General features: G+C 35.9%; 1 protein-coding gene across 3 annotated transcripts in view; it reads left to right on the top strand.

The window, feature by feature from the left end:
• LOC148945286 (uncharacterized) overlaps window positions 1-7,753 on the top strand; it is a 354,164-nt gene extending 346,411 nt beyond the window's left edge. For all 3 annotated transcript variants that reach the window (XM_089099445.1, XM_089099447.1, XM_089099446.1), the window contains exon 9: window positions 4,735-7,753. In XM_089099445.1, the coding sequence (XP_088955571.1) occupies window positions 4,735-4,976 (242 nt within the window). In that variant the 3' untranslated portion in view covers window positions 4,977-7,753. The remainder of the gene's footprint in view (window positions 1-4,734) is intronic.
• The last annotated feature ends 8,712 nt before the right edge of the window (window positions 7,754-16,465 follow it).

Raw genomic sequence — 16,465 nt, 5'->3', positions numbered from 1 at the left:
AGCGTGGTAAGGAAGATCTGATATCTCATAAGTTCTTTTTTCTTATATTAGATAAGAAAAATTAAAATTAACTGTAACATAAACCACCTGACCATTAGAAGTGAAATAAGTGGCGGTAGTGAACACAGACTATACCGTGTTACAACGAGATTGTCAGCACAAGCTAATATGGGGAAAAATGGAAATGGGAACTGCTATAAACAGAACAAGACAATTTTTATAACCAGAAGAAGAATCTGAAAAAGAATGACCTGTTTCTTTTTGTTGGTACTTCAACAAATATGTCTCCGAATGAAGTCAAAACCTTACATGATTGGACGGTATTAAGGAACGATACACAGGCGCTCAACTTAATACCAGAAGAATTGTCGAGTGCAGGCAAGGTTGCTATTAAAAAGTACAGATATCTAATAAGACAAAACAGTATAACGCTATTTTCAAGAGAATATTCCATTTAATAGACTCTGAACTACAAGAGAAAAACAGATAACCTTCAAATAAACAAACAAGCAACCGTATATTAGTAATACAGCTCATCAGAGATACCCCCGAACCTTTGTAAATTACGATGTTTTATTTACTTTTTATCTCTTTTTCTTATAATAGCGGTTTGCGTTACTGAAAAACGAAAATGAACACGAGCCGGTTTCAATGGTTGGGCTTAATAAATAGTTTGGTTCATTAATAGAAAAAAAGCTCCTTGTATAACTGACTGTGAAAACAAGCCTTAATGAAAATCAGAAAAAAAAACGCTAAAAAAATATTGCACCAGATGGCTTAAGAAGGTGTATCTCTCCTTTGAAGGTGTAGCTGTCCTTAGGAAGCAATAGATCGTTTACGGTTGAATTTTTAGGGAAGTAAAGTGTTGTCATTTCATCTATTTAGATTTACTTACGGTTTAAATTACGGTCTTATGGTTTAAAGTGCCAACACTGATGAAAATGTGGCACTGCCATAATAACTTCATAATTTTGAAAAAAAGGAAATTGCCATTTTCGGGTATGAATAGAACTAAAATGGACCCGGGGGGCATAATTATTTTTATTTTCATATCCATGGTACTAATGAAGAGCTGGCACCAGGAATGGGTTGTGAATAGGATATCATAAAGGAGCATTGTTGCCTACATTGTTTGAATTCAAAAATGTATAAATATATTGACAAAATATATTGACAATATGTTTTGACAAAAGCTCACCAAGGGTGCCTTCCAGAAACGAGTCATCATTAATTATTTATTATTCATAAGATAACTCCACTACAAATTTAACCCCTTATTAATAACACGCGAAAAACAGGAAAATGAGAATTGCCCCCATTTAGATCTTGGTAAAATCAAAGCTTCTGGTAGCTCTTGCTCCCCCCCCCCCTCTGGAAATTTCCTATCAGCACTCATGCTTTATATGGCTAATACTTTAGTTCTTTCAGCTCTTACATGTAAAGAGATGAAAACATTTTCTTTATTATCAGGTGTTTTGGAACGTAAATAATGCTAAAATTAATTACCATTAATGATAATTGCTTTTGGAAGCACACCTCAGGTTTAAGAAAAAAAGCATAGACCTCTGAAGTTTGCATACCAAAGACACTGATCGAACTTACAAATTGCTCTCCTGCAACTAAAGAAAAAATCTGAAACTAACAAAGAAGAAAATGGAGTTTTGATTCATACGCCCTGAGATGGGAAATAAGAATCAACCTCTAATCTCTATTTTTCATCGCCAAAAATGCGTTCAAAAGATAATCGTGTCTGCTTCAATTTATTGTTATTTATATTTTGCTACTTCTAGAGGTTTTTCGGTACTTGTATGGAATCTAGTACACACGTGAAGAGAAACGCGTATAGAATGTCAAAGATGCTATTCAAAACCGGGTTTCCGCTAGCTAGTGAGTTGTTTTTCATTTCGTGGAAACTATTTAATCTTAGGTTTTTTGGGTTGAAGGGGCCAAAAAGGTTGCTAGGTTAGGTTACATATTTAATGCTATGCTTTACCCCCCCCCCCCCCTAATGTGCAAAAATATATACCAAATTTGTTTCTAAACTATTATATTTTCATCTTATTTCGTTTTATTTCATTAGCATTAACCTAACTTCACATTTCGCGTGTGTACTAGATTCCATACAAGTACCGATCTTTCTTACTGCTTCTAATGCTTATGTGTTATATCTAATTTTGTACCAGCTAATCTTAAGATTAGATTTTTGGATTTTTTATTCTTTCTTCTGTTTTTACAAGGCATATTCTTTTGCTGTTTTGTCGACCCTCCAGTTTACTACTGCTGCAGAACCTGCATACTTGTAGATTTATTATGTGTTGTGATTTCCGCAGATATTATCCTCTTTTCCGAGAATAGGGGAGGACAGTTCGGCCGTCCGATTGTTAAAACGGGTATACACTTTTCATTATTTTGGGGAAACCGTGTTTAAAGTTTTTCAAGTTCTGTGGCACTTTTCCCACACATTGTGCAACACAGGATTTAAAGGAAAAGTTGTTAGGATTGGCTTTAGACAGAATTCTTTCCAGTTATGCAATTCAAATATGTGCAAAAGTCGGGTGACACTGCTAAATGTCATGTACGAGTTTTACCACTGGTGTACTTCTTGTTCTTGTATTAACCCTCTCGGGTAAAACCACGTAGGCCTATATTTGCGAATACACGTTTTTACCATTCGGACAAGCTATAGAGATTCAGTTATTTATTCAGAAAATAAGAGGAAAGTCATCTCAGAACACAAAAAATTGAATAATTAGATGTCAGTAGCCCACACTCTTCAGTAAATCAACGGAATGTGTACCAGGTGGCATACCTTTCAAAAAAATCCTGCGATTTTCTGGCATGAAAGGCTCAAGCTTTGCCAATATTGCATCTTTTGTCTCAGGCTTCACTCCGCACTCGGTTTATATGTTCAACCAGGGGATGCTTACCCTCTTCGATCACTTTTTTACATGTTTTAAGCACAAAATCTAAAGACCTCTTCGCTATCTGGTGATGTGTTGTAAAACAAGTGGGATTTCATTGTGCTCAAATCCCACTTGAGAAATTTTTTGATTTTGACTCCAACTTTTTTCATCACCAGGGACGGAGATTTGATAGAACTCCACTTTCAAAAATCGTCTAAGCAAATTCTCGCGGTTTTGGTATGCTTCCATTTTTTTTTTTCATTCAAATCGCATTTCGTAGGTTGGACTCTATGAATCCATGCAGAGAGTCTACAGCCATATGGATGTGACCCTTCACTAGATATTTATTGACAATGTTATCAGGCCCACCTCCCAAATTCAGGCACTACCTTCACAAGTATTATAAACTCACTGTAAAGGGTCCCGTTTTTATTCTGCATACAACAATTATCGGCATTGAATAAAATCGCTTCACTTCACATTTCATCCTGACAACCTTGAGATACGAGCTACCAACATCAGGTGCGTCACGTCCTTGTAAAGCCTCATTCGACAAGAAGCACAAATTTTGATTCTGCCTCGTAGCTTCTAATGGGGCAAAAGTTTTGTTAAAACAGACAAGGTGCAGCAAGAAAAAGACTTGTTTGTTGCTAATCATGATTAGCAACAAAATCACCTTCTGCAAATCCGTAGTGTATCTTTGTCTCTGTTATATTTTTATCTCTTTGAATTTCTCGTCTCACAACCTCAACTAGAGCTTTGTTTTTCGTGAAGACTTCCTTTTCTGTATCAGATGCAAGATTTTGCTCACCCTTGTCCTTGAAAAGAACACAAATATTGCAACTGTCACTCTGAGGTAAACAGAAGGATATATATGGAGCTGTGACGCAGCGCGCAAGAGTCCGCAAGCAAAATCAAGTCTATGGCAGATGCGTGTTTTCACCAGAAATATCTTTGCAGGCATTGTATTAGGGCATTCTTCCATACAGCATTCGATTTGCCTCTTTGAGCGGAATTCAGTGGTATATCTAACTAGGAAAGTGATTTTTCTTGTATATACGCGTTTTTACCTTTGGACGGCAAAGTTACAGACCAAATTTGGGAAATATGATTAATTACACACTTCGGCACAACACCTGAAATAAACTGCTTCTCTACATCCCCCAATTTTTTGGGGGGTTGGGACTTTGAATCTTTTAATGTTTTAGTTGTTTAGGGAGGATTCCTAAAACAGCTTTTTAAACTGAAATAAAGAATGCAATAAGGATTTTATTTTGTTCCAAGTATTTTCGTGCAACAGTTTTTCTAAGATTTCTGTCGGAAATACCAAAATTCTGGTGCAAAAACAACCAAAATCTTACAATACTTACTATGCACTATGCAATACAATACTTATACTACTTGTAATAACACATTCTAACGGCTTTTGTAATGTCGTTGTTTACGCATAGTTTAAACGTATAACCAGTTTCTTTTCTCATGTACTATTTTTCTGTTGTATTAAGAAAATGTCTTTGTCTTAAACATAAAAATCGTGATTGCTAAGAAATATCTGATTGTATTTTTGATTTCAAAATAAAACGTGCATAGGGAAAATTTTTCCCCAGCTACTAAAAATCATTTTCTGAAAAAAATGAATTTTTTTGGACGGCGATAGTCTAATCAAATTGATATCCACCTAGCGAGAAATGAGGACTGGTGAAAAAATCTATATTTTCAGAATTAAATTTTCTTTAGGTCCAAAAGCTGTTCTGTTGACATAAACATATAAATGGGGTATATTCAAATCCTTAGCTTTGATTCTGTTACCCAAGTTTCTTTTTTTTTCTAGTTGAAGGAGTGCATCTTGATGAAGATTCTAGGCAGCGTGTTGCTGCCCTGGAAGCCGATCTAAAGCAAATATTATCAGGGATTAGCGAATTAGGGCTTATTTCAAAACACACATTTGAAAAATCTAACGAGGAAGTTGAAGGAAGAAGTCCATCGAAGTTCTGCCACTCCTGTGGCACACCTTATCCAATTCTCAGTGCAAAGTTTTGTTGTACGTGTGGTGACAAAAGACTTTACTGTTAGTACCTTTTTGAAGAAGCTATTCCAAACAGCGTCTATAAATTTCATCCTCGGATGTATTCACAAGTCCCTCTGAAGGCTTACAGAACTTTTCCCAGGAATATTTATATGTCGAATTTTTTATAATAGCGAAATTTAAGGTCCTATGAAATCACCAAATTTTGTTTTGAGGCATGAAATCATTCTCTTAAGCTGTCATAATATGTAATACAAAAGTAAAGCGTATTCTGCCTAAAAGGTCATACCTTGCGAATGTGGGTGCAATGTTTAAAATTGTGTATCAAGTAGTCTTGGGAGCAAGAAATACATAAACATTTGTTGTTTCATGTATGGCCACTCGCTCCTACCCCTAGTGAAGTAAAAAACACATCCGTAGATGTGACGAGTGGGTTCACAAGAGTATTCCCTCTCATGTTTTGACCGGATTTCAAAAAAGAAGTGTCAGAACTGAGAAAGACGCTTTGTAGGGACAATCAGGTTTAAGGGTAGTCAAAATGTAATCTACTATAATGTATTTTCGATGCCCAGGTTATATATTTGAAAACGTTATTTATGTGTGTATGTGTATATACTTGGGTAGAAAGGATACAAATAGCAGTGATTTATGTTCAATTTTCAGGCTAATTACTTTTAAATGTAATCTATAGCCTGCTTACCGTAGATACTAATAACGGAACGTGCCATATGTTATGGACAAAGCGATTAATTTGGGTGTTGCTTAAAGTGCATAGTCACTGTGAAAAATATCACTTGGATATTCTTCACATTCTTTATGTATTGGTAATAACACCCAACACTTCTTTACGCATTGTTTTCAATTTCCAGTTCAGTTCTTTTGTGTGATTTTATGGTGAACTTATTGAATCCTAGATAGTGAATGAATCCATTTCCAATCTTCAGGGAATTACTTTCGAGATTAATCCCTAGTTTCACACCATTCTAGGATAATAAAATGATAATCCATTTCGGTTATGCTGGAATAACATGTCCTTTTATACCTTACTTGGAAGGAAATTTCTTTCCCGACGAAGTTTATAGAAAATATGTGATACTGGAAACTCAAGCATGCTATACGAAAAACTGCTAGTGCAATCTCAATTTGGTTCTTAATTCTCTTTTTTCATCTGGGGGATATCTACACTCAATAGGGTGTAGGACAATTTTCAATAAAGTAAAACAAAAGGACAATTTAGAATATACATCGAAAACGTAAACATGGCTGAGTTTCAAACCGGTGCAATAAATCTTTTCTTCTTTTTGTTGAGTAGAGTAACAGTCAGGAACGCAACTATTAGTGACTTCTGTGAAAAGATTCGATTGTAATTTAGTTGACTTTTTCCAAGTAATGTCATATATTTATAGTTGGAAAGTATCGCCGTATCGTATCAGATATGGTAAGGATTTACCTGAGGGTGAAAATAAGGTTTTTAATTTTTTCTAGGATATATTTATTTTCGAGGCTTTAAATGACGAAAATAAGAAACTGCAATAATTTGCTGCATTTTTGGTATTTATTAAATAAGACTATGATAAAAAGTCATTTATCGAGCTGCACTGAAACAGTTTTTACCCCTTTAATCATTACAAACTGATTCCTCCTATGACTAGTGGCTAGAGACCCACTAGAGGAATCTTTCTCACCCATCTTTGCCAAAAGAATGTCAAATATGCCTTTTTTGGAGGAGGACACCAATACATACCACGTCATAAGCAAAACATTAATTTTGACGTTTTTTATAACTTCTGATGTGAAACTAGGGTTGCCATATCTAGCTAAGACACTCCGGGATGGGGTGTAGAAATGAGGTAAAAGAATTGTTTAGTATATATAGTTTTGTTTAAAACACAATTGAATTGAGTTAGTTGTGGCACAAGTAGTAGGTACACCATGTTTTACAGAAGATTTGACCCTTTTCAGCCAATCCTTTTTCTTTTTACGTATTCATAAAACTCCAGGCAAGTCAGTTAGTATTTAAACTGGTGCAGTAAGATTGATTACACAATCCCTGGCAGCAGTCAATTTATTTCACCACTAAGCCGACGATATCAGCCAAAGTACTCTATCCGCAATGAGGTTACTTCAGGACTTGAGCCAGTTTCATAACAGTAATTTGCAAAATCTAGACAAAACCGTATCTTGTGACAATTTTGGGACAAGAAAGTCCATAACGTTGACAGTCCCGCTATATTGGGACGGATAGAAACCCTCTGATGAAGGCTATTTAGCTTATCTTGAAAGCAGCCTTTGAACAATTGAAAAACATAACTATGGACTTATTTGCTTTCGCTTATTGTTGCATCCAACGTTATGTTGAATATAACGTCTTAGGGTCATTGAGATGCAGTTTATTGCTTAGAGTAGTTAGTCAAATGTTTAGGCTGAAAGGACATGTGAAAAATATATATGTAAAATCAAAGCTCCCCTACATTACATCTACTGCGAAAACACAGGGTCGATCAATTCTTTTAAGATTTATATGTCCAAGGATTCTTCAAAGTGCCATAAAAACTGTTCAAATTTTCTTTTATTCTATTTCTGTTCAAAATTTAAAGGAGATTATATCTAGTCTTTGTTGCTAAGTTGGGTGGTGCTATTTCCCATTTGGTGGCGTGTCTCATATACTGCCAATAATCTTTTCCAGTTTTGTAAGTCTTCTACTCTGCTTCTCTCTTCCCATAAGTTAAATTTGACATTCTGTTAATTTTTGATTTTTCTTACTTATATGAACTATTAATGTGTGAAAATTAACATTTATTTTAATAAAACAACTCGTTCTGTAGCAATCTAGTTCCTTTAATCACAGGGCAGGAGATAAAAAGCAAGTAACAAAGGAAAGAAAAACAATAGAAAATACACGAATGTGAATGCGAACTAAACAAAGGGATGCAGTCAGAACATACAGTGATCAGAACCGGTTCTAATATGACTGACCTCCATTGAACTCAAAATTCGTGCATCTCAACCCCCATGTAATTCAAATCCCATTTAACTCACTCCCCGTGCGATTCATACCTCATCTAGCTAAACCAAGGCCGTATACGAGGATGTGGGGTAGATAAGAGGTTTGAAACCCCCATGAAAGTTTTATCCGACTCGTAATAACATAGCAAAAATGTATATAAACAAATTTTTTATGCGTTTTTTCAAAGTTTCTATTGTAAACCAACACCCCCCCACCCCAAACAAAATCCTGGATGTGCCCTTGAGCTCAATCCCTGTGTAATTCAATCTCCATGGAACTCAACCCCCACTGAATTTAACCCCCGTTCAAATACGCGTAACATAACCTAACGTGTAACCAGCAACACACGGAAGGGGAGGGGGGTTATGTTGCACGAGATTGAATTGAATGGGGATTGAGCTGCAATGGGGGAGGGAAGGGGTGAGTTGCATGGTGTCGAGTTGAACTTGAGTTTAACGGGGTTGAATTACACGTACACCATCACAATCATAAACCATAAATACCATATAATCATAATAAAAATAGAAATCTGAAGAATAAGCTTAGAAGTCATGTGGTGATATTTTTTTTCATTGACGAATGAAAAGGGAGCAGGAATAACATTGTCTGTATTCTTTTTTCTTTGGGTCCCAAATAAAAACATAATAAACAAAGCTTGAATTCTTTGGTTTTAGAGGAGAAATTTTCTTGTCCTGATTTAAAATTTACATTTTCGTCGAAACAATTTTTTTCTTGATTTAACTTTAATTAGCGACAAAGATATAATTTTTCTTGTGATTTATGCCTTTTGCCAATCTCGAAGTCACCCATAAGTACAATCTGGATTTGGAAATATCCGAATAAAGGGACTCCCGACAAAATTGACTTTGTAAATATATGTTGACAGATTGTTCCAAACTTAACCATGATGCAAATTACAGTATCAATCAGCGTCACAAGAAAAATTTTGATTATTAGACAAACAAAAAGTCGAAGCAGGAAAAACGGATTTCTAACGAGATTCTGAAACTTTAATCCCCAACAAGCATACCCTCCTACAAACCTTGTGCATTTAAACTTCACATTTTTATTTTAGACCAATATGAATAGGAAAACACCTGGGTTGCCTACCATGTCAAAATAGTTCATTTCAGAAATCAAAGGTTTCATATCTAAGCAGAATAAGGGGCCAATCCACGCCTAATAATCCAATGAAGCATTCTGATTTTGTTCTAAGATTTTTTTATATGATTCCCAGCGAAAAACCTAGGGCTTCGGTTTGATCAAATGTTCTGCATAATTGGGAGGGTTGAAAAAAGGGTAAACCGATAGTGCTGACACATATGAGGGAACAATAAGCTTTTTATATCCTCGAATGAAAAAGACTATTCCTTAATACCTACAAAAACGATAACGTTGTAAGCTGGGATGTCAAATTTTGTTAAACATTAGTGCTTTTTACCTGCTATATAGAGCTTTTTGTCTTCCTGTTTTTAGTTTTGGTGATTTTTATTCATATCTTTGCATGTTGTAGAAATTGCGACCTCTCGCTCCCTAAAAGAAGTCTGTGGGCATCGTGATTAGGCATGGACATTGTTCTATTTTTCTGAAGAAACAGACAAAATAAACAGGGCTTGAATTGAACAGAACAGAAACAAAACAGATCAATAAAATCAGAAGACCTATTTCTTTTTTTTTGTAAAAACAGAAAACAGCTGTTTAAACAGCTTTTTTTGAACACTTAAAGCTTAAAGAAAGAAATAAGTTTGTAGGCGATAAATTTTGGTTTATTATCAAAAAGCTAATAATAGCGTCATTTGTTCAAGCCTTAAAACTTATCACTTAAAACATGCGCTTTTCAGCGTTTTGGGCATTTTCTGGGCATACTGCTTTCACATGAAGTAATCGGTGATCAAAAATGCCAGTTCACTCGACACATTAGTATTAGGTACGCTAAGATGCTTTACAGCGATATCTGACTGCTCCGGAAAGATTTCTTTGTTTTGAGTCACAGAAATGAATGGTTCTCCAATCTGAAAACACTAACTTTTAGCCTCTCACTAACTTCTCGTCAAGGTTGCCACTTGCCACGGTAGTACTTTTCTCTGGCGGTAACACTTTTGAGAATACTTCCTGCTATTGCGGCACTTTTTCTGCAAAAAAAAACAACAGTTTTTCTAGTAAAGAGGCAAAAAACTGTCTTTGCGCACAAATATCACCATCCTTCTTTCTTTATAGTTATTTTCTTCTATTTCCTGTTCCTTTTTTTCTAAAAACGGGCTATTATGTTTTTACAGTATCTCCTCGAGGTTCCCGGGAATGTATACTAGTTATTTGAGACGTTTCGATAATAAAATAATTTTCGTCCTCAAATTATGCAGTCACCTCAAAGTCATTAGTGTTTAAGCAGAGCCTATAGTTGCTTTGGGATGGGGCAGTCTCCCCTTTCCAGACTATGCTTTGCCCCTTAATCTGTCCTGACGTCTGGAAGCCATTTTAAACAAAAGAATGGCAGAAGAAAAATGCACAGGAAAAAGACACTTCTTACTGCCAATTCAAAAATTTTCGTTGCCTCGCGGCTTAAAATAGCCTTTAAGAATAATTATTTCTTAGGAAATGTGTGTGAGAGACAAATCAAAAGAAACATTGATGGCTTAAGGGTACTTTGTATATTTTTAAAATACTGTTCTCGCTCGAAAATACTGTTCTAGGCCATCCACCGAATTCATTCTTAAGTAAAATGAAATTTTTCGAATTCTGAATTTCAAAGAAACTTAGAAACATTGTTGTATAATATTTTCTTTAAGTATTCTCTTATCTTAAATAGATTTTCAAAAGGATGCAAATATAAGGGCAATTGTACTTTTTGATAACTTATTTTGAAAATTTCTGTCGCTTTCCAGCAGAAAATACTTTCTCCAACCCATACGCTTGCTCTATTATAGAAATAGTTATCACTTCAACCTTTTGTTTTAAGAATACGAGGAGGCATAACTTTGATTATGTAGGCACGTTTTCGTGGTCCATTTCCAAAGAAAAAGAGGAAGTGACACCCATGACTAAAACTAACTATAAATACTCAATCCAAGAATACTAATTTTATTTTCATATAACAAAAAATGCATTTTTTGGCCTCCTCTTAGGATTTATATAAGTTGGCGCTACTGTATTTGTGCAAATTATTTAAAAAAAGAAAAAGTTTACGGTACTGGAAAGCTCTACGTCACTCTGAAAGTTTCTCATCAAACGACTTTAATGTATTTACGGCAGAGTTGCTGATGCTGAAAGAGCATTTTACGGTTTTGATACTTATTGTGCCCAAAAACGACTGGAACAAGCTTTCCTCACTGGACTCTACCATAGTCTCAAGGACTTCAGCTATACAAGGGTTAGTTGGGGTTGGCGCTTCTCCACAACTATGAGTTCTTCGAGGGGTGCAACAAGGGCCCATTACCGGCTCTAGTATTACAAAAGAACTCAAGCCCTTCTAAGACTATGCGTTCTCGACTGCCAGCTGGATATGGAGAAGCACTTGTCAGTACGTTGGCATTTTGCATGGGAGCAAGTACGGTAATAGCATCTTCTATTACAGTCCAGGGATTAAACATAAGTCAGAGAGTCTTATTGGAATCGTTGCATTCGTCAAATAAAAAAAAAACGATTTCCAGGCTCCGTTTTTTGTAGACTCAGGCTACGTTTTTGTAGACTCAATCATTTCAAATGTGCTATTCCATCGCACTTTCATGTCAAGAGGGACATGAAAACGAATGCCATTCTCTTTGCAACATCTTTTAAAGGTACCATGCTGGACAGTGGAAACTTTTAGTTTTCTTTATCATTTTCGCAGTCTTATCAATGTTTGAGCAAGTATAACGTGACTTTGGATAGTCTGTGCTGCAACCTCGTTTTCCGACTGACTCCCAGATCCCCAGTCTTCTTCTTCATTACTTTTGCCACCCTCTTCCGCATACACTGCATCGGTTTTATCAGGTTCTTCAGCAAACTTATCTTCACTTCCGGAGTTTTTAGACTCATAATAAAAAAAAAAACGTCTGAATCATTTTCACCAGTTGGCTCGCCATCTTCGACTTCATCAGAGGATTCCAAGCAATCTTTTTCAGGGATATCATTGGCTAAGTTTCGAGGTGACCAAAATCCAAGAGCGCATTTTAAAAATAAATGAAGACAATGTGCAAAACATGTTCAGGAAAGTGCCTACAGCCTTTGGTGACATTGTTCCCAGAAGCAGTCACAACGTGGGACATCGTATCTGTCAGTGAAAACTTCCTGATTGCAAGTTGGATTGCTGAAAGGATGTTAGTAGCTGTATGAGGATGCTTACACCTCTTGAAATGTGAAATGCAGCGGTGCAAATTCTGCCCATTTTTTATCTCCTGGGGTAAAAAGCAGTGACACCTATAAAGCCAGATTCTTTTGCAGACTAGCAGTCAAAAGTCGAGCTAGCCTAAGACGCAGACCTTAAGGCAGCCTTCTGCTTAACTTGTTTTTTTGGCAGCAACACATATGTGTCGATGGATAGTTCCCAAGGATGGTGCTTTCAAGCCCCCTGTTGTTTTTTACATAAGCTATTTCATACCTGGCTTATCAAACACAAAAAGTAGCAATTTGTCCTTAAACAGTGTTTTACAGCAGAACTTCCGCAGAGACGCATGTTTTGATCAATTGGAAATAAAGAATGATCGTATGTATGCTCTTCTTGTTCAAGATTTCATTATTTCGTTGCCCTCTGTGTTACTTACTATGCTATCTGGATCTTTCTTTAGGGAATCAGCCTGACTTGATATATTTTTATGAATTGGGTTGGGTTTATTATTAATGCACCAGCGGCGTATACTTTATCTTTGTGCATATCAAACATTAGCCTTTAGAGACGCTTTGCAGAAGTTCAACCTGATACTTTCTTTGTTTTCTTTTTTTCCGTAGGGTAGGCCTACCCAGAGAGATAGCTTCGAAGTTTTGCTTGGAACATCCAAGTCGTCATCTTAAGACGACGTTACGCTTTTCTTAAAACAAAGCTTGATCTTAGGGTTTTTCACAAAATTAGAAGCACCTTCTAGTAGCCTACCATTTTGAAAATTGCACCTACACCTAAATATCTTACCTCTTTCACCTCAGTGGTGTAAGTAGGGGGGGAGGGGCAAATTGGCCCCTGAGCGGTTTCGTTGGCACATTGAACCAAGAAAATCTGTCGGCAAATAAAAGCGAAATGACAGTTCCTGATTACGGTTTCGTAAAAACTTAGACCCTTTGCAGCACAATGCAAATTTTTCCGGGAATTTGCTTGTCTATAATAGGTATTTAAGAGACAGATACAAGAAGTAATATACTGCTTAGTGATTTTTTTTTTTTTTTATTCCTTGCGCTGTATGGGAAAAATTGCCGTGTTCACCTGAAGATTGGTATCCTGCTGAATGAGAAAAGTGTATCAGCAATTTATAGAACTTTGGCCCTTCCTGAAAGTCAGCTAGTTACGCCACTGTTTCAGCTCTAGGCTTTTCCTTGAAAAGGTTACTACTGGTTTTATTTAGAGATAGATCTATAAAAAGAATTAGGCTATCTTGTAATGTTGATGGAATAAAGATTTGCCATACATTTCAACTGGAAAAGACTTCAATACATTTACATTCATCTCTGACTAAGCATTTAAGAAAATTTGCAAATTAATAATCAGTATTTATCATGTATTAGTGAGTATGGTAATCATAGCAAGTCACTGTTGTTTAGCAGCATAAATTCCATAAAAACAGTTAAATTGAAGCTCTCCTGGCTAAAGGTGCAAATTCCCCCCCCCATGTAATGTAGGATGCAGAGGCTCTACCAATAAAACCAGGATATATGGTAAGAAGTGATTTGCTTAATTCCTGCTTCATCTGGACATTATCTGTGCAACTTTGGACAGTATCTTGTGCCATTATTTTACTTTCTTCTACTTTATATTAATGCTCCAATTCCAAAAATTGGATGTGGCGTTACCACGATTCTCCACAATTTCATATTATGACTATTTCGTAAGTTTGAAATTCTTGAATATTTCATTCTCGTATCACTAAAATAAAATCAGGAACAGTAGAAAAACAGAAACAGGACGAAATAGCTATTATAGAAACAGAACAGGTAAATAAAAAACAGATCTTCTGTTTCTGTTCTGTTCTGTTCTTTATTTTTTTTTTTGTACGAACAGAACAGAAAACAGAAACAGTGTTCATGCTTAATCGTGATCCAAGAAAACCAGGATGATCGACAATATATATATATATATATAAAGCATGGTCCCCGGCACTAGACACGCGGCAGGCTTCTATATATGGATCCTCACTGTCGCTTGTCTTCTAAAAGCAGACAATTTGAGACTCTAATTGATATCATGATGCCCAAATGGACCTTAAATTAGAAGTGGTGTCTTTGTAAAACTACATTTTTTTATTGGACCTTTAACTTTTGCCTCGCCTTATCTTTTGTTATTATGAAAGACATATCACCGAACCTTTGTTTCTTTTAATTGTTCAGGTGGTGGGACAAGAACATCTTTTTCTTCCAATGATTTATCAAGTCCAGGTTTTTGATTTTCAAAGGTATGGTAGGTATTGATGACCTTATCCATGTCAAAATCCAAAATCAATCATCATTTCTATCATTTTAAATTTGTTTGGTTCGCAACAAACAAACTTTTTTGGAGACAATCAAACACAAGAAAAAGCCTATGGCTTTTTCTTAGTTGGAATATTAAAAGATGAACCATAGGGAATCAGCCAGCGAAGTCAGTCAAATATGCAACCATTCCCTAGAGGAACAATTTTTCAAAAGATGTTTTTGTTATATTATCTTCCCAAAAAAATGCGTTGCATCATTATGCATATGATGATGCTATGCGCTAGAGTTCATCCTTTACTATATTCTTGGTTTGTCCTCTACTGTATACTTGGTTTGTTCTTTACTATACCTATGATAAGATTGCAGCTACCGCAGCATCCACGAGAAAGATAATTATACACAGAATAGCAAAGACGAACCCCAGGGAAACAGGCAGCAAAGTCAGTCAAATGTGGCACCATATCCCAGAGAAGCAACTTTTCAAAAGATAAGTGTGTTGTATTTTGACATTTCACTTACTGTGGACTAGAGTTCATAAAAATGTGTCTCGTCAAGCATTACTATATATAACGTTATACATGACAATGGGACTCCCCGGAGAAGGAGGATCGAAGTTCAAGCCTATCTCTTATAATAAAGAACGAACTATAACCCATAGTAATTGAAGAATTAAAATAAATCATTATATGCATGATGATACAACAAACACAACTTCCGACAAGATAATGTAACACAAATAGCTTTTGAAAAGTTGCTTCCCTGAACGACCTTCATCATACTTGCAGCGGTAGCAGCAACCTAATAAAAGACGAACACAGCCCGTAGTAGCCAAAAAATAGCCCTAAACCCCATAAACTATTTAAAAAAAGCCAAATATTAAAAATGAAATGCAATAATTTCCTGACAGGTTAAAGAAAAAATGTTCTAAAGCAACTGTACTTACATTGAACTGAAGAAAAATGGTTTAACTTTTTTGGGGGAAATCCCAGCGTTACAAAATTAGTCATTGATTGCTGTTTCAAAACGAAAGCGGGAGAATGTCATAAATCCTTGTAAGTAGCACTAGTAACTTTGTTCACTTAAATTAATGTTATGTGTACACTATTTACGGACACAGTTGAATACATTACTTGATCTTATACTTGTTCTGTTCCCACAGTACGTACTTCCTTTATCTCGATAACGTCATAAGTACCTTGGACATTTATTAAACTTGGGGGTTCAATGATATTTTTTAATTTCTGACTCGTGATACCACCCGCACTACAACAGTCCTCTTCTGGCCACTTCCAATGTACGGGGCCACTCATAACCAACGCCTAGCACCCTTATGCATATGCTATTTTCTAAATGTATGGTTGATGTGCTTTCCCACTGAGATTCTTCAGAAGGACTTTTCTCCCTAACGGAAGAATCAAAGCCAAAAATTGTACTTCCAATGCATGGGGCCACTCATAATAGCGACTGCTCATAGAAAAAACCCTGACCCCTGCCACCATCAAAAGGGCTAGACCTGATTGTACCTACTCTTAATATTGATCATTACAAGACATTAGGTGGGTCCACATCACTTAATTCACCAAGCAAATTTCAGCACTCAAAACAAAATTTTTGTTTTTTTTTTCTTGCATCCCCATCTTGTCAAAACTTCAATTAGGCAATCTAACATAATAACCCAAAACATAACCTTTACCTTAGGGTATTATGGGACTTTAAAAAGGCATCGTTAGGCAGCCAGGTATGTTCAAAACCGTTTACTTACTTTTGATGTCAAGTCACCCCCAAGCTTCAAGTCATCCCGCGCTACGGTAAAGTTCCTATTCCTTCAAAAAAGATTCTTATTCTAGTTAAATGGCCCTAATGTTCAAAAGGCCTTTCTTAAACAATTGGGGAAAAAAGTCAAAATTTAGGGTAAAGAACGAATGGTTAATGCCCGTA

This window comes from Artemia sp. Qi Xiang Cuo, chromosome 13, assembly GCF_049724085.1.
Source record: "Artemia sp. Qi Xiang Cuo chromosome 13, ASM4972408v1, whole genome shotgun sequence".
In the NCBI taxonomy this organism is placed as follows: domain Eukaryota; kingdom Metazoa; phylum Arthropoda; class Branchiopoda; order Anostraca; family Artemiidae; genus Artemia; species Artemia sp. Qi Xiang Cuo.
This window is presented reverse-complemented; position numbering and strand designations above follow the sequence as displayed.